The sequence below is a fragment of the Papaver somniferum genome, chromosome 1 (assembly GCF_003573695.1).
Source record: "Papaver somniferum cultivar HN1 chromosome 1, ASM357369v1, whole genome shotgun sequence".
Lineage (NCBI taxonomy): Eukaryota > Viridiplantae > Streptophyta > Magnoliopsida > Ranunculales > Papaveraceae > Papaver > Papaver somniferum.
Window position 1 is genome coordinate 134753479 of NC_039358.1, and position 21991 is coordinate 134775469.

Here is a 21991-nt window from a genome sequence, read left to right on the forward strand (position 1 = left end):
TTCTCTTGTTCAACTTGCTGATGTTTTCACAAAAGGGCTGGCTCCAGATTTATTTGAAACTCTGGTTTCCAAGCTTATGTACTTTACTCATACTAAGCTTGAGGGGAGCATAAGAGTAACAATTAGTGTGCCCCTATCAGTTTATAGAGTGTTATTAGATTGAGTCTTGTGACTAACTTTACAGCTATGACAGCCTGTCTTTGTCAGTAGCTTTATATAAATATCTCTGAACATCTGTGTAAACGTAATATGAATTCATTCAATACAATTCTTTTACTTTCTCTAGCTCTCATTGTCTTAGATTGTGGTACCACAAGTCATAAATATCAAGAATGTTTTAGTGGCTCCTAGACACCTTGTTGTGCGATGGTTATTCGGTTGACTTGTCTTGAGATATCTTGACTTGATACACTCTCAGTAATTTCAGAAACAACCAGTACATATATTTTATATACGAGTGGACCATAAGAAGCTAAGATTTTGTGCACAAGGCCATAATATGTTGATTAAACAAGGGGTTAGGTACTAGCTTTCCAATAGCTAATTAGTCTTTGAAGATAACTTGAGGGCGATGAACTCTAGCTGCCAAATTTATATGACTATTCCTTGCAATATACGCGTAACTGTGACAGTCACATTAAATTCTTAGTCTTCTTTGACTCCGAGAAGGAACATTTCAACTGGAAGAAAATTCTTGATCAAGCAAGAGAATGTACACCGCAAAAAGTCTGTATAAGATTTCCATAGTACTTGGAAGTCCATAGTGATTTTCTAAGTTTTAAGATTTCAGCTAAATTCGTTGGTGCCATCCCTGAACCAAAGCTCGAAAAGGTCGATGGGGCGTAAAGGCAAAGGAAGGAAATCTCATGGACGACTGAGATCGATAAAACATCAAACTATCAGTAATGGGCAGCCTCCGGAATGGGTGATCAACATCAACAATTGTCTTGATGAGGGTCCTGACGTGGATTCAGGTAGATCATGGACTATCTATAGAATACCCAGAAACTTGGTTAATGTTCATGAGCCTGCTTACATCCCCAAAATCATATCAATCGGTCCATTTTATTACCAAGAACCTCGTTTACAAGCCATGGAGGAGCACAAGACGCGTTATCTATTGCGTGTCCTTGGATACACCGGCCTGCAGCATTCGGCAGTTACTACAGACAACACTGCTAATAATCAAGATAACAAAGGTAAACTAGTACTAGCTGAACCATCTTCCCACTCGCAGCAGCAACAACGTCTTTCAGGCAAAGACATTCAATTGGTAAAATTAGAATCAGCAATGAAGGGTTTGGAAAGGAAGACAAGAGAATGCTACTCAGAGAAATTTGATAATATTGAAAGCGACGATTTTGTTCAAATGATGGTAACCGACGGTTGTTTCGTGATTGAGCTCCTCCGCCTTTTCTATAACTACTACTTTGAAGATGACTTCAAGGTAATATTAATTGGTTAATATATGGCTATGATCAGTTTGATACCATTACTGAATCTTCTCATTTGAATATATTTTAACAGGAAACAGTATGTGATCCAATCTTCACTACACGATGGATGATTCGTTCTCTGCAGCGCGATTTATTGATGTTACAAAACCAGCTTCCCTTTTTTGTTCTACAACAACTATTCAACCTAACAAGCTGTCCTGGAAAGTCTAACATGTCTCTAGTCGATCTCATACTCAAGTTTTTTGCTCCACTTCTTCCACGGTATGATGTCGACAGTAACAGGGACATGAGAGGTGATCATACTGAGTATGATCACTTACTCGACATACTGCGCACAAGCTTCATTATAGAGATTCAGAACAAGAAGCCCATATCACGCTGGAGGAAACCTCCGCATGCGACTCCAAGTGTCCGATTTGTACAGGAGAAGCAATTGATTCATTCCGTTAAAGAACTGCAAGATGCAGGAGTGAAGTTCTTGAAGAAAGAACAGAGCAACTTACTAGACATTGATTATGAGGATGGAAAGTTAAAAATTCCTCCTCTCTACATTGACGACAACACCGTTCCTGTCTTGCTAAATTTTGTGGCTTACGAGCAATGTGATGAGGAGGCAGAGCCTTATTTCACAAATCACTTGATGTTCTTTGATAGTTTGGTGAATTCATCATTGGATGTCGAGATACTACATAACTATGGGATAGTAAATCATCTTTTGGGAAGCGATAAAGACGTAACTAATCTCATCAATCGGTTATGTAGAGAGATTGTTTACGACGTCGAGAGTTGTCACTTGTCTAAGCAAATGAGGGAAGTGAATGATGCTTACAAGGCATATTATGCTACAAGATGGCATAAATGGTGGGCGAATTTGATCCGTGACTACTTCAGCAGCCCATGGACATTTCTCTCACTCCTTGCTGCCATCATTTTATTGCTTTTAACATCGGCCCAAACCTTTTTTGCTATCTATGCTTATTTTAAACCACCAAATACATAGCTTAATTATATCTGGATAGCTGCCTGCAACATTTTGTAACTTATTTATATTTGTTTCCTCAGTTTATCTATGTCATTATTAAGAAAGCAATACCTATACATATATATATATGCAGTATAGTGCATTAAAGAAACCTGGTTAAATTGGGACCTATGCCACTTAATTGGGGCCTATAGATTACTTCATCTAACCAATTCAAATGATAAGGGGTGTCTAATATTTATGTAAACTACCAAAATTACCCTTACAAAAATATTACTATTACTAAATTATCCCCATCAATCCTTAATAAACCTAACTAACAAAAATCAGTTTTTATTTTTAACATAAAAACCGATTCATCTCCTCCTCCACTCCCTCTTTTTCCATTTTTCTCAAACCAAAAATCGTCGATGATCGACGACGATTAATCGTTTCTTTCTTTTATAAAATGTCGAAACCAACAACAAGAATGAAGTATGTTACTAACAGGAATTATTCTAGCGACGACGATCCCGGACTTGTTGAAGCGATTAGAAACAGAACGAGGGAAGTGCAAGAACAATCCGAAGCCGCTCGTATCGCACCAGAGGAAGAAATGGGTCGAATCATGTACTTTTCTATCAACCCAATCCTCTAAACTAGGTTTTAGTAACATTCTTTAGGTTAGAAATCGAGAATTTTGAAATAAAAAAATTTCAGTGTTCACAGAATCGGATTACGTTAGTCACGAAGTAAACTGATTCTTATTAGAAACGGATTTTGTTCATAAACTTATAGCCCGATTGTTCTGTATGTGAAAAGGAAACGGGGAACGTTATTGTATAAATAGCCCGATTGTGGTAGCCAATGTTCCTCGATCTTTTTTTTAGGAATCGGATTACATATGTCTTCAAAAAAACCGATTGTTTAGTTTAGAAACGGACTTTATATGTATATCGAGTAAACCGATTCCAGGAATCGGTTTACATTAGCACATAACAAAACCCGATTATGGATTGCATTATGTTAAGAATCGGGCTTCATATGTATATCGAGTAAACCGATTATTTACCATGACTTTAAAAATGCATTGTATTCCATTGTTTTTTGTCGCTTAAATCCATATTCTACAGGTAAAAAAATCAAGCCGAAAAGAAATATAAGAGGAAACATGATCATGCTACTCCTAAGCCTTTGGGACCTCGTCGAAAAGACGGTAAAAATTTGAATGCTTCTCACCGAAGGGCCACGGGAAGTAAAGTCAAAGGGACCAGCATCAATGACCCACCACCTCAAACGGAGCAACCAACACATGAAGAACCTGATTCTGATGCACCTACTGAACAAGAAGGTGGTGAGGAGGAGAGGAATGAAGAACAAAGTGGTGGCAAGGAAGGTGGTGAAGAAGAAAGTGATGAGAGTGAAAGTGAAGAAGAAGGTGGCAAGGAAGGTGGTGAAGAAGAAAGTGATGAGAGTGAAAGTGATGAAGATGCCCGTGGCAAGAAAGGTGTTGAAGAAGAAAGTGATGAGAGTGAAAGTGATGAAGATGCCCGTGGAAAGAAAGGTGTTGAAGAAGAAAGTGATGAGAGTGAAAGTGATGAAGGTGAAAGTGATGAAGAAGAAGGTGACGAGGAAGGTGATGAAGAAGAAGGTGACGAGGAAGAGATAAGAGAAGTCGTTCAAGAACAAGAAGGAGACCCTAAAGGAAAAGGTCAGAAGAAAGAAGTTCCAAAGAAGACGAAAGGTGACCATATACCCGACAATCTGAAGATGTTTGCTCGCGGCCCTGATGATCCACCTTTAAGGATACCAGCTGATGGAGGAAATGTATTATGGGGTTACAAAGGCAGTTGGGCCAGCGTCGTCTACAATACCATAGTAAGTACCTAAACCTTGTGCCATGTAATGTAAACATTATTATCCGTGTAGTGTTTTGATTGTTGTCCATCGTGGTTGTTTGGTTTTATAGGATCACAAGCATGTCGTTCGTCTTATGAAACCTGGAACGTCAGTGACTATGATGACGAAATGGCCACTTATAGATGATAAATTAAGCAAGGGAGAAGTTCCGGAAGTGGTCGATCTAGTCAATTCTACGGGGTTGCTTTCTGCGGTCAACAATTTGGGACACCTTGGTTACGACAAACCTCTTTGTTCCGACTTCGCCGAGAGATACTACGGGGAAACAGATACTTTACATCTTCCGTTTGTAGAAATGACGATAACTCCAAATGATGCGAAGTTCATTACCGGGCTAAGCATAGAAGGTAAATCCGTGAAGCACAAAGAGTACGCGCAAGAGCTTGATTGGGACAAGATTTACAAGTGGACCAAGGAAGTGTTCCAATGGGATGAAGGGAAGACCAAGAAGGAGATGCTAGTAGGCAAGGCAAAGCAGAGGATATTCCATCTCTCGAGGCTGAGGTCAACTTTATGGGAACAAAAAAGCTTCGTCATGAGGGAAAAGAGGTGACGTCGCAACGTATCATCGCCACGACCAATGCATATGTCCTCTATATCCTTGGAGCTGTTATCTTCCCCGAAGTTTCTTGTGCCCGTCTTAACGCCAACTTTATCCAGCTGTTGCAACCATTTAACAAGATACAAGACTACTCTTGGGGAACTGTCATCCTTGCACACTCTTTGACGCAGTTGAGAAAGGCTTCTAGGTCTCAAAGGAACCAACTAGGAGGGAATATGGCTTTTCTGCAGGCGTGGATATATTTGCACTTCCCAATATTTGCTAAAAGGGATTTTGAGAACAAGGATTGGGACGGAAGCACGTGACAGTGATATTGTCATTGTTCTCAAGCCTTTGCCATCATGTGAGTATTGGGATAACAGAGCGTTTCACAAATATCCTTTGGTTGGTCCTTCTCGAACAGATGATGATGCAATTGCGGGTTACATGCCGTGGTTCCTCAATGTTTCGCATACTCGAGTGATACGAGTATATGAGAGGCCCATGATAGAGGAGAAAGATACGGCTCTCAAATACTTGGTGCGTATTATTACTCAATTACGATTTTGTTAATGGTTTTAGCATTATATATTGAATGTTTGTTATTTGAAATTGGAACACAGAAGACGAGTTGAATACTTGATAACCCGGGCAAAGATGGAAATCAGGGAAGGGAAAAATGTAAAGGCCAATGAAAAGCTAATTGATGAATTGAACAGTCTCGAAGATGTAGAAGCTGGTACAAAGTTTGGGGAGCAGGATGAGGATGATTCTGATCAGGGGGACGAAGAGGAGGAGGATGAGCCAAAGAAGAAGAGAAAGAGAGCCCCTTCCAAAAAGATGTCTGAAGGTGCATCGAGCAGCGCCCAACCTACTAAACGAGCATGCGGTGGACGTGGTCGTGGCGGTGGACGTGGTCGTGGTGTGGATGTTCATGAATGAATGGTTGTAGTCATGTTTATGTCTTTAAGTATGGATAATTATGGAGTCAAAACTTATGTCTTGTCTTAAACTTATCGTCGAATTATGTTTGGTTACACTCCTAGTCTATGAATGACTTAATCTGGTTTCTAGTTTATGAATGACTTAACGTGTTTGAAAAAATTTCAGGATTCTAGCATTTTTTCTATCAGAATCGGGTTATATATAACTATATGTAACCCGATTCTGACAGTTTCCCAGAGCTTCAGTTTCAGAATCGGTTTACATTTATCTTTATCAAACCCGATTGTGATGAAGAAAACTCCTGTAACTTTTGAAGCCAAGAATCGGTTTTCATCAACCAATATGTAGCCCGATTGCTAAGAAGAAAAGTTCTGTAACTTTTAGAATCGGTTTACATGTACACAAATGTAATCCGATTTTTTTTGAAGAAAAGTTCTGTAACTTTGACAATCGGTTTACATGTGCATTAAAAAAGCACGATTGTTGAGAGGCACAATTTATATGATTTTGTAAGGACACAATCGGTTTATGTGGACATACATAAAATCCGATTGTTTGATTTGAATTTGAAAAAAATAGCCGTTGAGTCCTTATCTATATAAGGACAACCTCTTTCACCCACTCCCATATCACACACTTAGCCTAGAAAATGGAATGGGAACCCCATGAAGATTTGTATCTCGTTAAATCCTTTGCTAATACGTTCCGTGAATGTCCGAATGAAATCTATTCAATGTTTTGGAAGAGAGTTAAAGAGTTCTTTTATGAGCGTACCGCGAATCCCAACAACCGCAAATGGACAGACTTTGCATTTCGATTCCAATACATTAAAGGGGCAATGCGAGAGTACGTAATAGTTAGAAATATGGTGTACCACCATCATCCAAGAGCTCCTCTTAGGGAAAAAGTGAGTAATGCTATCATTTTTATACCCATGTCAACTACACTAGTTTCACATACTAACATATAAGAATTCATTGAATTTCAGCTGGAATGTTTCAACGGGCTATGGAGAATTCGTAATGGGGAAAGAAAGTTCATTCACCACAAAGAATATACGACGTTGTACCGACGTGCTCGGAGGTTCATTGATGAGCATTTGATGTGTCAAATTCTAGAATTCCCATACTGAGTCCTATATATATGTAGTGGGCTAATTTCCTAAACTATATAATGAATATTTTTTTTCTGAAAGTAAGGCATAATCGGTTTACATATGCATCACAAAAGCCCGATTCTAGGAATTGGTTTATGTGGGTATTGATTAAAATCCGATTCTGGGTTTACATCTTCCTAAGTGTAAAACTCAATCCAGAATCGGGTTACAAATGCACTAACATAAACCGATTCTGGATTGAGTAAAAATTAAATTTTTTTTACAAGTTTTGATTCTCGATTAATGAAAGTTAATTTCAGGATTAACTTGATTAAACATTATTTAATAATCCAAATTAACACTAATTTAATAAGGGTATATTGAGCATTAATATAAATATTGGATAAGGGGTTTCTATGAATTTTCTCACAATGACCCTATTTTGTCATGTAGTTATAGGCCCCAATTAAGTGGCATAGGCCCCAATTTAGCCAGGTAAAGAAAATTCATATATATGCTATGTTTCGAAAACGTTCAACCACGTAAAAATCTGGTGAAGATGGGATAATCAACGTGCATGCATGTATCAGCTACTTACTCATAATGACTTGCAGATGGCAAGTGAAAAGCTTTATTTTATAAATAAAAATCTGGTTTAAGATGCTAATCATTAGTTTGGTACGTAATAATATCAGTTGAATTCGTGATTTATGATTAATTTAAACTCCTCATGCTATCACGACCTATTCCCGGTTATGGCATTCCTTAACCAGAACGGGAAGAGCATAAACTGGCAAAGTTCATGCTAGTTATATATATATATATAGTCTTGAAACAGTTATATGGACTCAAGCTGTGAGAAATAGAATTTGAGTTTTGCACCTCATATCTTGACGCGATGGCGAAGAAATTAACAGGAAAGAGGTCTAGTGGAGTGAGAACGAAAAGTAAAAGAGGTAGTAAGAGTACTGACGACATGCAGCAGCAAACACCAGCCGAATGGGTGATCAACATCAATGATTGCATTAGAGAAGGAAATGGCATTGATTCAGGCAGATCATGGACTATCTACAGAGTTCCTAGAAACATGGCTGATATTCACAGGAATGCTTATATCCCCAAACTCGTGTCAATTGGTCCTTTTCACTGCGGTGATAGGCTCTTACAACCTATGGAAGATCACAAGATGCGTTACCTCTGGTACATTTTGGGGTACAACTGCAATGATGAAGGTTGTACTACCCTCTCTGGTCAAGAACCCGGACCTTCAGCCCCTTCAGCAGAGGTAAGGACACCACAGCTTAACGTACCTGGAATGGTTGATTCCTTGGTACTACCAGAGAAAAAGAAAGAAGGCGTCGGTGTTTCTTTGGAGACACTTGAAGCAGCCATGAAGGCATTAGAAAGGAAGACAAGAGAATGCTACTCAGAGACATTTAATTATATTAACAGCGAGGATTTTGTGCAGATGATGGTCATGGATGGTTGCTTTATTATCAGGCTCCTTCATCTTTACTACAGATACTACTACTGCGAAGATGGTTTACAGGTATGTGTGTGCTTCCAGTTGGTTTAAATATGATATTGTTCAATTTTTTGTGCACTTTTTTATTTATTTATTTATTGAAACTCCTTTGTAATCCAACAGGAACCTGTGAATGATCCAATTTTCAAAGCACGCTGGATGCTTCGCAGCCTTCAGCGCGACCTCTTGATGTTACAAAACCAGCTTCCGTTTTTTGTTCTACAAGAATTATTCAACTTAATTAGCTGTCCTGAACAAGATAATGTTTCTCTAGCTGAGCTAGCAGTCAGATTTTTTAATCCAATTATTCCAAGAGAACTGATGAACATGGATGATTTAGTCGAAGCAGATGTTGTGTATGATCATCTTCTTGGCTTATTCCGTGGAAGTTTCATCACGCCATTAAAATCTCGGTATAAGCGTGGAAAGAAGAAATTTCATCCGACAACTCCAAGCATCAGGCTTGCTCAACAAGAAAAACAATTGAATTATTGTGTTACAGAACTCAAAGAGGCAGGAATTAAGTTCATCAAGAAAGAGCAAAATGATGACCTACTTAGCATAGATTATGATGAAGATGGCATCTTAAGGATCCCTCAGCTACACATGGATGATAATACTGTCCCTTTCTTTCTAAATTCTATAGCTTATGAACAATGCCACGAAAAAGCACAACCCTATTTTACTAACCACTTCATTTTCTTTGACTGCTTAGTGAACACTTCCAAAGATATCGATATTCTACACAACAATGGAATCCTAAATCATGTGCTAGGAAGCGACAAGGACGTAGCTCATCTAATCAATAGGTTATGTCGAGAGATAGTATATGATGTTGATGTGAATCACTTACAAAGACAAGTGAAGGGACTAAACAACTATTACAAGACCTACTACAGTACTAGATGGCATATTTGGATGAGGAATTTGGTCCATCAGTACTTCAGCAGTCCATGGACATTTCTTTCCCTCATTGCAGCCATCTTTCTGTTGATATTGACGACAGCCCAGACCTTCTTTGATGTTTACTCCTATTTTAAACCATCCCCGCCATAACACTTGATTGTATGTTTAAGTCGATTTTCTCATGTCTTCCTAAGCTCTGAATTGTTTCCCAGCTAGTAGTCTGGGCTTAGATAAGTTTCTCTAGTTCCCCTGTAACTTGTGCTATCCCGAATCTTAATGACCAAATGCAATAAAACATACTAATGTTTTTTTTTTTATTGTGCCACTTCTACATTTACGTACTTCTATGTTGTCAAAGGCGCGCTCAATTAAGACGTTTGATCACTCAAATTCCTCTTGAAAATGCGATGGCCCCTTATTCACTACTATTCACCCAACTGGGTGCCTTGAGGAAATTGGGTTGTTTCTTTGCTAAAACATCAATCAAAAGAGGCAACTTGATAACTAAAGCCCGATGTCAACCCCAGCTACGGATTAGTACAATTGTGTGAGACTAAGCTTCTAAATGTGATGAAACTATTAACTTGGATACAAAAGCAAGCATTATATTGACGTTTTCCATTGATGCATATAAACAAACACTTAAGGTGCAGTATTTAAAAGCAAATAAATCTTAGTAAAACATCACTGGTCGGATTGAATGCAGCGTTAGATTTCGAAAGTAAACTTGTATTACCTTTGAATCGAGGGTCACTTCTTAATGACATTCTGAGCAGAAGAAAATGCATATCCACTTGTAGTTATTGATATAATATTCTTTCATTTATAAAATTTCTTATGTAGCTACACAAAATTCTTTCTCAACCTCTCTCTCTCTGATTGATTATTATCTGATTACAGGGTTCAGAGGAAAAAAATAAATTAGTAACGACTGAACCGTCAATCAGATGCCAGCAACCCGAAAGTTCAATCTTCGCAACCAAATCGAGTGAAGAGTCATGTGAAAGACGTCGAATCGCTTAGGAGAGTCATTAGTCACAACAAAATGTTTCTGAACTTGTTTCACTCTCCTTTGCATTCTAATGTACTGACTTTGCGATATTCCCATTAGAATTTTCTTTATATTTGGAATGTCACTGACAGAAATCTGAACTGAAAATGACTTCCAATTTAAAACATCGCTGAACGGAGGAACATAATGATCAGAGATCAACACCGGAACGCATTCTGCATATATTGCTTCGACAATTCTAGGGCTCGCAACTTCATACCCACTTGGGCAAAGACAGTATTTGCTAGTCTTCATCATATTGTCGTAGGACACTCCTTTCGGGACCCTGTCATAAACTAGAACATCTTGATCTTTGTTTTTCCATTGATTCAGAAGTAAATATCTGATATGACCATGCAAACCCCCAGCAAAGAATGCAAGTACGCTACGGCCAGAAGGTGAAAGACCACCTAGCTGAGCAGTTGCATATGCAGTTCGTAAATGAATCTCAGGAAATGATGCATCTTTGGAGGGGTTGAATCCTTCTGAGGTGTTAGCATTGCATAATACCCGAATGGAATTGTTGAATAGCTCAGGAACGAAGGAAGATGTACGAGGCCCCTATAACGAACAGACAAAGAAACTTTAAACAGTTAGTTCCATTATCTCTTAACTCAAGACAACAATGTCAGAAGTTTAATTGAGTAATTACCCAGTCGTGACACGACAGCATGAAATGATCGCCACCGTTGCTCCGGTTCCAGTATGGATATTTACGAGCGACAACATCTACATAGTCCACCACGGTGCGACCAATGGATTTGATTTCATGAGAATCAGGCACATAAAGGTACTGAACCATCCTTACAACACTAAATGGCAGGAAGAAAACGTGTGCTTCATCGGGATCTTTGGTTCGGAAATGATTATTCATCTCCATTTGGTGAATGAACAATCCTTCCGTGGAGTAAATGCTTTTGCATGGACCGTCATGGAATATTGGTAGCTCTCCTTCTTCGTATACAAATATCTTAAATTTCTTCTCCATCTCAATATAGCTTCTGAAATTTTCACAACAGAATTGGATTAAACAAGCTACAACTAATGACGCTTTTTAACATTTAACCGAAGTTCAAGAACAGGAGTTGAATATTTGTACCGATGGAATGAGTAGGCATTTTTGTAAATGGCTCCTTGAGGAACATAATCTCTACCATTTTCGGTTGTACTGCGATTCCTAGAAGCTCCTTTGATCAAACTTCGAGCTCTGGCAAGACCTACTTCAATCTTCTCTAATTTTGTGTATCTATGTTCATATTTTGTTGAAGGTGTGTAATCTTCATTTCCGACGACCTTAATGGTACATAATTAGGATTAGTTAAATTATCTCTACTAGTTTATCTGCTAGAATTTAAAGATAGATTAATTTGCTATTACCGCAACTTCAGTGGTCAAAAGAATGGTACACTATACTCCCTCCGTTTCTAAATAATAGGCTGGTTTGTGTGTAGTAATTAAAAATATAGCTGTAGAAATGATGAGTTCAAAAAGTAGAGAAAATGTAGCTTACTGTTGACGGGGTTAGATCAGTAGCCTGCAGTTGTTGTGAATTAGCAGTTGACGAGCCGGAGGGCTTGATAAATGAGGTGGAAGAATTGAAGAGGGCTTGTTGCTCATGATCATCTTCATTCATGTCCGAAACCGGCAGTAGTATGGCTTCGCCATCATTAGTCCCAGTTTTATTACTGTTAGCAGTATCAGTACTGTCTATGTGGTTAGTCTTAGTATTATCCCAAGTTGACCATCGCTGAGAAGCCAAAGAGAACAAGTGGTTGGATGGAGTAGTAGTGCTACTACTGACAGAATTTGGTGTACAAACTACAATTAGCGAGACTAGTATCAGAGGAACGAAAACTAAAAGAAGCAATAGTGGCGACGATGATTTACAAGGTGCAGAATGTGAAGAAGAAGCTGACAGTTGCATTTCCTGTTTTTTCATCTCTCTATATGAGAATTTGTCCTCTTAATTCTACTATAGGCATACAATATATATTTTTAATGTCGGGCGGCAGATTAATATTCATTGCTTCATTGGCCAGTTATTCTTTGCTGCTGCTGATGGGTGTATCTAATTGAAAGTTGAAGATGAAGATATATATACTTCCCAACCTTATAAGCTGTCGTATAGATAAAGAGTTCCTATCTTTTACAAAGTGACAACACTGTTCACATTTCAGTCCTCCCTTTACATTATCAAAATCATTCTTTAGTTGAGAACTGGTATTTTTCACTGCTTAATCAATCAATTAAACTAAAGAGGAAACAACAAAAGGCATTGACGCATTGTCTTGAATTAAGTAGCACCTTTTGATTTTGTGCCGTGACGAAGACAGAACTGATCATATTTTTATGGGGTTTAGCATTTTATAAAGTCGTTTACTTATAAGAAAAGAATGAACACCTAAAAATTGGCTGGCAGATAAATTGTATTAAGGCTCTAGATGATGAAAAATTAAGTGCAACAGGGAATTAAGATTTCATGATTAATAATAATAACAAAAATAACAAAAAAAAAAAAAAGATTCATAACCCATTAGAACAGCATGCCAAATAAGAAAGCAGACTTCCAAACCCAAAGTCTCTTAATCCCTGTTCAAAAATGATGTGATTTAACTTGATTTCAGAGAAAATTTGAAGGACTTTGGGCAGTTTCCGAGAGGGAAGCTATCGTTACTTCTGACGCTACCGCCTCTTTTGTTGCTGTAACCCGCATACTGGGATGAGCGAAAATCTACTTTTTCAATCAAAATAAGACCAGCTTCATTAGCAAGTTCTTCGATCTCCCAACGATTGTAAGGGCGGTCATCCCTGTGTGCAACATGAACTTCACCATCTTCTTTCAACATTTTACTTGAACTCTTGAAAAACCCTGATAAAAGATCCTTGTGCCTCCTGTAGTTAGCACAATAAAATCAAGGGCAATTGGAGTTCCTTCATCTCATTCAAACAAAAAAGGTTTCCAATAGGTTTGTCAACACTTACTGGATGACAGAGTCATGAGTTTCTCTCATAATGAAATGTCCAGCATGGGGAAAGTTATAGACTATGCGGTTGAACTTCATGCATGCTAATAGCGGGTAGAAAGATGATGAAGCCATGAAATTAACATCCACGTTATGCAAAACCAAGCATCCCAGACTCTGGAGGTTTTTGATATGTAACTGAGAACTCGGTAACCTTGTGCACAGTGTATCTGAATTTAGCAGACATTAAGGACTATCAATAACGCTGCAGAACTAAATCCACTAATCAAGATGCATTTAAAAAACAATGACAAAGCCAGCTTACAAAAGAAGAAAAGGAAAGGGTAAAAGAAAGGTAACCTTCGGAATCTAGAGAGGTGGCTACCATATTGGAAGCAGAGCCAAAACCAAATGAATCCCAGATCTTGATGCGACTGCCTCTCTTATTCCTGTACGATGGATAGTCTTCAGGACGAAACTTTACTTTCTCGATCAAATAAAGACCAGCTTTCTTGGCAAGTTTCTCAACTTCCCATGTATTGTAAGGGTAATCATCCCTGTGTGCAACATGTACTTCACCATCTTCCTTCAGCAACTTTCTGAAGTTTTTGAAAAATCCTGATAAGAGTTCCTTGTGCCTCCTGTACAATTGAATGACAACATTACACAAAGGCAGCCTATCTAACTTGACATATGATCCTCATATGTATGTTGTACTTACCGGATGAGCTCAAAATCTTCTTCGCATAACTTGCGCCAATGCCCTGCATGCGGGAAGTTGTAGATGATGCGGTCGAACTTCATACTCACTAATTCTGAATATGCTGATGCCATGAAATGAACATCAATTTCATGCAAAACCAAGCATCCAAGCCACATAAGGTCAAGAATGTGATTGCGAGAACTTGGTAACCTTCTGTCTAGTGTTTGTGAGTATTTATGGTTAAACAGATTGACTGTCAATTGGTAATACAACAATACATGTAAGCAAATGAATAAGAAACAAAATTCACCTTCGGAATCCAATGAGGTGGCAACCATATTGGAAGCAGAGCCAAAAGCATGTGCTAAACAAGCTGCAAACGAAAAATCCCCTTCCCCAACTAGTAGTATCTTTTGAGTGCTATTGTAGTGTGTTATCCATCGCACAGATGTAGTACTGCTAGTAGAACTATTTCTTTTCTTCTGCTCCTCATCTTCTTTTTCTTTTACTGCTAGTAGCTCTTCGTCGTCTGCAGTTGATCCATTTTGTTTGTCTGGTGAACTTACAAACAAATCGTCTCGGCTATGATTGAGACATTCATTTCCGATAACGCAGGGCAGTAACTGCGAATGATTCATGTTCATATCAGACGATGATGAGATTGTTCCTGCAACCACATATTTCATCTCTTCTGTAGTATCGAGATTATTATTACCATCATTGTCAAGAAGTTCTCTTTTTTCCACTCTTGTTAATTCATGTATCCTGTCGTGATCTTGAAGATCTCTAAGGTTTCCATTACGATCTTCTTCTTTTTGGCAGGAGTACTGTAGTAGTGTTTTTGTAATATCAAATGATGAGGTGGCCAAAACAATTCGTTTCTCGACTTTGTCCTCGTGATTTGCATCATCAATTAGTTGACTTCTAACAAATGGATGCATGAGTAGTACTGGTTCACCCTCGTCGTTACTAATACCTGGATTAGAGGGGATGACATCTGATGATTCAGTTGAAATCATTGGACGACCTTCTGACAAAACCTCCAATGTAGCAATAACATTTGAGACAAGGTTGCCCATTTTCAAGCACGAATAGATAGCGTCACACTCCCAGAAAAATGCATGAAAGCAAACTATGCAGACACACTTTGGATATATATATATATAGATGGCTCTGCAACTGAATGGATGGAATACATAAGACATCTTCACTTCTTCAATCTATTCATTTCTGTTATTTCCCAAAAGCAATAGAAATTAAGAGACTTTTCACTTCCCAATGACAGGGGAAGATGAAGAAACAGAACTGGCTTGCTCTACACATGCGTAATAATTGTCACAAATTTCCTAGTTCAGTTCTCCCAATGCTTGAATCTTGGTCTTGCATGATACCCGAATAGAGATGAGGGGAAGTCTTGCATTCAGTGTTGGTATTACAAATTATAGCCTTGGACAACAAAAAAAAATGGACTAATTGAGTACCAGACATGAGCTTACACACAGAAATTAAATCCAAGTATGTGAACCGAGTAAACACTGTCAAACTGAAGAACAGACCACGTCAATCAAGAGGTAAATAAGTGTGGGTGCTCTAGCAAAATCATGGAGCAAGCCACAGAGTCTCAGAGTATCACAACATCAACTATGTTTTGGGATATCCGTACGCGTAGTTTACGTTTCATAGCAATTTTGTATTTCAGAACTCTACTTCAGCTTATACTTCATTGTATAAAACAAAGTGTAAGAGTGTAAGACCAATCAAATTTAGAAAGAGGGTACGACTGAGAACACTGCAATACTAGGTAAAGTAAGACGTGATTTTATCTGGCTCCTTGGAGTAAGCATGTAAGATAAGAAATTAAATGGCTCAAAATGAAGAAATTAAATCTAGCTAAATTCACATTTCAACCTTAAGTGAGAGGTGCAGACACAGTTAAGTTTGTACTTGGTTTTTAAAAATTTTGATATGAGTTGTTTGAGTGACAAATAAGTGCAAATCTGTATTTACAACATGCCATTACACTGTAGCAAGAGATTTGTAGATACAAAATCTGGATGATTTCAAATCGATAAGCACAATGCTTGACGGATGGATTCACCAATTTGAGATACTGTATTAGTAGTTATGTTACTTAATAGAGAATTTGAAAGTAAGAGGAGATACTCCTAGAAAGAACTCTTTGTCAGGCTCAACATCTCCACCTCTCTTGTTGCTGTAACCCGGATAGTCGGATTTTTGAAATTTTACTTTTCTTATCAATTGAAGACCAGCATTGTTGGCAAGTTTCTTGATCTCCCATTTGTTGTATGGGAAATCATTCCTATGTGAGACATGAATTTCACCAGCTTTATTCAACATCTTACTCGCACTCTTGAAAAATCCCGATAAGAGCTTCTTATGCATCCTGCACCAAATAACCATGAACCAAAGAAAACCAAATTAGTTCATGCAAGTTCCAATTGTGAAGGAGATCTGTGTATGCCCGATCTAAATACTTACTCGATGAGAAAGCCATCAGTTTCATATAACGGAGGAAAATGACCAGCATGTGGGAAATTGAAGACAATGCGATCGAACTTCATGTTCATTAAATCTGAGTCATATAACATGTCATGAACACCAACTTCATGTAAAACAAGGCATCCCAACTTCTGGAGCTGCCTTATGTTTTGCCTAGCGCCTGAATATTTCTCCAGTAGCGTTTCTGAGCATTCAAAGCAAAAATTCAAAAATTCAAAAAAAATAATTATAGCTAAAGAGCAAGATCGAAATATAGACAATTAAGCACCAAAGAAAACACACAAACGCGAAACAAATGCGTCATGATAATAGCATTCGCAAAGAGAATGACCAAGTGTAAAGTTCATTGTCACATGATGAAGAGGAAAATGAATGGACAGTTTAGATACTAAATCCGTAATACAACTCTAGAAAATGAAACTAGTAGTACCTTCAGTATCCAAAGAGGTAGCAACCATGTTAGTAGCAGAGCCGAAGGCATTCGCTAAGCAAGCTGAGAATGAAAAATCACCCTCTCCGACCAATAGTATCCTTTGAGACCTATTGTAGTGTGTTATGGTTCCTTCACTACTTTTCTTTTTCTCTTTTTGTAGATTAGAAGTAGTTTTCAGTTCAACATCATGACCCTCTCTTTTCTTCATTACTACTTCTTGTGTTCTATGATTTTCTCTTATTTCTCTGGTTAAGATACTCGATCTAGTTGAATCTCGAATTGGAACTGAGTTTGGTTTTTGATACCACTCGTTTGCTGATGAAAGAGTACTACTACTTTCATCTTTGTTAATATTGTCTTCCTTAGATGCTCTTTCGGAGGTGTGTTAATGCACCTTTGACCCAGTACAGGAATAAGAATGAGTAGGCCTAGGCTGTTCAAAGTGGCTCATTAACTTCTGGTATATATCCTACTCCTAGTTAATTTCCCAGGAAATGAAACAAGTTTCGAGTATCAAGATGAAGCAAGGGCATAGTAATACATGCACGATAGACTGGACGCTGATTCACAGAGATGACTAGTATTTAGGCATCAGGCATGCAAGGCTTTAGTTTCAAAAATTCGTTAATCTTTGGGAATAAAATATGCAATGAATTATAATGGATAATATACTTCATGGGGACCATGGATAATTGCTCATGTAGGTTCAATAGCTTTAAGTCGTTAATCAGTTGAGTTTTTATCCAAACGGGGGCAATTTGATTTATTCTCTTTGAAGTTTGAATAACAAAAATTCGTCATATTGAATTTCAACCTTGAGGGGATTGGTTATGCGTTAATGTTAATAATGTAATAAAACAATCCAGAAAATCTGAGTTATCAACAATAAAATTCATTCAGCAACTAAGCATAAAACTGACTCACAAATATTCAAAGGATCGCGACTTGGAAATCAATGTGATCTTTCTTGTTACTCATAAATCATCGTAATTGATTAATGTGGAACAAGGTAAAAGAAAGCAATACTAGATTGCTATAAGCAAGAAGAGAAGAGAATTCAAGCAAGAAGAGAAAGATAAGTTTTGTGTTTAATAATTTGATTGAGTAATAGATAGCTCTTACAAGACTTAATCTAGCCTTTATATAGACTTGAAGAATAACTAAACTAGGAAACAGAAAACTAAAAGGAAATCTAAAAGAATCCTAAAAATAAGAAAGACTGAAACTAGGAAACCATGGAAGCCAAACCTCTAAGCGGAATCTTCTGGAATTGTAGTATGCCCTGCATCAGTCCCCCCTTCTAGAGTAAAGCTCGTCCTCGAGTTGTCCAAACAAACCAGAAGTTCATTGTCACCATGAAACGTAAAAATCTCTTGAACATTAAATGTGTTGGAGATATTCCAATCATTTGGTAGATCAATAACATAAGCATTATCATTGATCTTCTTTAAAACCTTGAAAGGACCATATTTCTTCATCTTGGTTTTGTTATAAGTACCCACTGGAAATCTCTCTTTTCTTAGATGTATCATCACGAGCTCCCCTTCCTTGAAGGTTTTAAACCTCTTGTGTTTATCAGCATCCTCTTTATATTTAGAATTGGACTTCTCCAGTTTAGATTTTACTTCATTATGTAATTCAGTTGCTTTGTCTACAAAAGAGTCGGCTGCAGTGTTTGTACTCTGTGTGGTGGGTAAGGCTACCAAATCAAGAGTATGATTAGGTACTTTAGAGTACACAATCTCAAATGGAGTTTTCCCAGTAGAACGATTCACAGAAGTGTTGAAAGCGAATTCCATATGTGGCAATAACACATCCCACTGCTTACTATTATCCAGGAACTTAGCTCTAATCAAATTCCCAAGTGATCTATTAACAACCTCAGTCTGTCCATCAGTTTGCGGATGTGAAGTTGTGCTGAATTGTAGAACTGTGCCTAAGCGCATCCATAAACTTTTCCAGAAATAACTCAAAAATTTGGTATCTCTGTCAGAAGTGATAGACTTTGGAACCCCATGCAATCTTACTACTTCTTTAAAGAACAAAGAAGCAACATTAGAAGCGTCAGTTGATTTCTTACAAGCTACGAAGTGAGCCATTTTAGAGTAACGATCAACTACGACCATAACAGAATCATTACCTCTAGCAGTACGAGGTAAACCAAGTATAAAATCCATACTTATATCAACCCAAGGTGCATCAGGAACTGGTAAAGGAGTATACAACCCGGTATTTTGAATTGTACCCTTTTCTCTCTGACAGACCATGCATTTTTGTACGAACTTTTGTACATCACGTTTCAAAGATGGCCAGAAATATCTTTCTTCAATCAGGGCAATGGTTTTATCTCTCCCAAAATGACCACCAAGACCACTGCCATGTAATTCTCGCATAAGATGTAAACGTAAAGACCCTTGAGGAATACATAATTGATTCCCTTTAAAAAGAAAACCTTCTTGTATAAGAAAATCATCAACCCCATGAGTTTGAGAACTGCATTGATCCCATAGTTTGCCAAAATCTTCATCTTCTGGATAAATGTCTTTGATATAGTCAAATGCATAACTCTCATTACGAATTGTAGTTAATAGATGACTTCTTCTACTTAAGGCATCATCAACTTGATTCAATTTGCCACTTTTATGTCTCACGGAGAAAGTGTATTTGTTGAGTGTGGAAAGCCATCGATCATGCATTCTGTTAACTTTAGCAGAAGTATTCAAAAACTTCAAAGCATGGTTGTCAGTGTTGACAACAAATTCCCTATGTATAAGATAAGTATGCCACTGCTTAAGAGATTGAACAAGAGCCAATAACTCTAATTCATATGTAGACCATTTCTTTTGTGCATTTGAATTCTTCTCACTGTAATATGCAATTGGATGACCCTCCTGTGATAATACTGCACCAATACCAACAACAGATGCATCACAATCTATTTCAAAAGGCTTGATGAAATTCGGAAGTGCAAGAATTGGTGTCGTACAAAGCTTTTCTTTAAGAAGAATAAAGCTTTTATCCATTGCTTCCGTCCACTCAAACTTCTCCTTCTTGAGACAGTCAGTCAAAGGTGCAGAAATAGAGCTAAAGTTCTTCACAAATCTTCGATAGAAAGAAGCCAAACCATGAAAACTACGAACATCACGAATAGAAGTAGGAACTGGCCAATCTTCAATTGCTTGAACTTTAGAAGGATCGACATGAATACCATCAGTAGAAATCACATATCCCAAAAATGTTACTGAAGAAGCCATGAAGGTACACTTCTTCAAATTAACATATAAAGAGTTGTCAACAAGAACTTGAAACACTTGTGAAAGATGTTGGAGGTGTTCTGGCTCACTGCGACTAAAAATTAGTATGTCATCAAAATAGACAATAACAAATTTACTGAGAAAGGGTTGGAGAACCTGATTCATAAGTCGCATAAAAGTACTAGGTGCATTAGATAACCCAAATGGCATGACCAGCCATTAATATAAACCTTCACGTGTCTTGAATGTTGTTTTGCACTCATCTCCACCTCGAATGCGTATTTGGTGGTAACCACTGCGTAAATCCAACTTAGTAAAAATAATAGAGCCCGACAGTAAATCAATCATATCATCAATACGCGGGATCGGAAATCTATAAGGAATGGTGATGCGATTTAATGCTCTGCAATCGATACACATCCTCCATCCATTGTCTTTTTTACTAATCAAGAAGGCAGGACTGGCACAAGGACTGTTGCTAGGTAGTATCAAACCCTTTGTAAGCAAATCATTTACCTTTCCCTGTAATATCTCATGCTCAGTAGGACTCAAGCGATAGTGTGCTTGGTTTGGTAAAGAGGCTCCAAGAATAAAATCGATGCAGTGTTGAATATTCCGTAAAGGAGGTAATGCAGTTGGTAGTTCATCTGGAAATAAAACATTATATTGAAATAATAAGGGCTTCACCTTTGCAGACAACTCAATCATAGGCTTAGAATCTTCGTGGGAATGTAAAGAATGTTGTGGGTGCAAAGAACGAATAACAGTGGCTACGACAGCATCAGTCTGCGCGCAAGAGTTTGAAGTGGAATTGGATGGACTAAGAACCTTGGTTTTCCCATTATGAACAAAAGTGTAAGTATTGTTGAATCCATTGTGAACCGCGTGAAGATCGTACTGCCAAGGTCTGCCAAGAAGAAGATGGGTTGCCGTCATATTAATGACATCACATAGAACTGTGTCTTCATAACCCTCAAAATAGAATGACACATAACACTGAAGAGTAATCTTCTGTGTGCTAGAGGCATTAACCCATCCTACAGTGTAAGGTTCTGGATGAGAAGTTACTGGTAGTTCAAGCTTCTTAACTACGTGATCAGCAATATAATTATCCACACTGCCACTATCAATTATCATCTTGCAGATTTTACCCCCAATATAACATCTTGATTTAAAAATACTGTGTCTCTGAGACTTGCATTGTTGAGTAAGAAATAAGGGACGAATCATCCCAACAAACTCGTCGTCATCACCAGGTGAGTCTTCATCTTCGAACTCATTAAGCCCACCAGTGACTTCATTAATGAACTGAGATTCACCAATCAAAGCATTGAATTTCCGACAATCACTAGAAGTGTGCCCCGATTGCTGACATTTATTGCACTTATCTCCACGAAATTTTGTATAAGCATTATTAGCTCGCTGTTGCGGTGGAAATTGTCGTTGCCTGTTATGAAACCGATTCCCTGTAGTAAGAGGAGTTGGTTGCAGAGAGTGAGACTGCTGACCCGGCTGAAGATCAACTGGATTGGCTAAGATAGGTGTAGCCAGAGGTGGAGTATAAGGCACAATATGGCTAGGTTGTCGATGTGAATGGCTAACATCATCATAAGGAGGCCTGGGAATATTCAAAACAGTATCTGGAGAAAAGTTTTGAGATGAATTGGTACCCCTGTAAGTATTTTGATAACGCCCTTGTCTGGATGGATAAATCCT

At 38.0% G+C, this 21991-nt stretch overlaps 4 protein-coding genes across 4 annotated transcripts; 2 read left to right on the forward strand and 2 right to left on the reverse strand.

Annotated features, from left to right (window-relative positions):
• Positions 1-644: 644 nt before the first annotated feature.
• LOC113301581 (UPF0481 protein At3g47200-like) lies at positions 645-2465 on the forward strand. The gene is made up of 2 exons (XM_026550361.1): positions 645-1447; positions 1528-2465. Exons 1-2 carry the CDS (start codon positions 836-838, stop codon positions 2455-2457), a joined length of 1542 nt encoding a protein of 513 aa, XP_026406146.1. The 5' UTR covers positions 645-835; the 3' UTR covers positions 2458-2465.
• Positions 2466-7838: 5373 nt separating this feature from the next.
• On the forward strand, positions 7839-9648 carry LOC113332903 (UPF0481 protein At3g47200-like). The gene is made up of 3 exons (XM_026579405.1): positions 7839-8205; positions 8389-8469; positions 8569-9648. Exons 1-3 carry the CDS (start codon positions 7897-7899, stop codon positions 9499-9501), a joined length of 1323 nt encoding a protein of 440 aa, XP_026435190.1. The 5' UTR covers positions 7839-7896; the 3' UTR covers positions 9502-9648.
• Positions 9649-10175: 527 nt separating this feature from the next.
• On the reverse strand, positions 10176-12337 carry LOC113332911 (probable glycosyltransferase At3g07620). Its single transcript, XM_026579413.1, has 4 exons — positions 11913-12337; positions 11502-11695; positions 11055-11403; positions 10176-10963 (listed from the first exon to the last, which is right to left on the reverse strand). Exons 1-4 carry the CDS (start codon positions 12324-12326, stop codon positions 10295-10297), a joined length of 1626 nt encoding a protein of 541 aa, XP_026435198.1. The 5' UTR covers positions 12327-12337; the 3' UTR covers positions 10176-10294.
• Positions 12338-16195: 3858 nt separating this feature from the next.
• On the reverse strand, positions 16196-17229 carry LOC113351049 (uncharacterized protein At4g26485-like). Its single transcript, XM_026595122.1, has 3 exons — positions 17019-17229; positions 16568-16772; positions 16196-16472 (listed from the first exon to the last, which is right to left on the reverse strand). Exons 1-3 carry the CDS (start codon positions 17227-17229, stop codon positions 16196-16198), a joined length of 693 nt encoding a protein of 230 aa, XP_026450907.1.
• Between the last annotated feature and the right edge of the window lie 4762 nt (positions 17230-21991).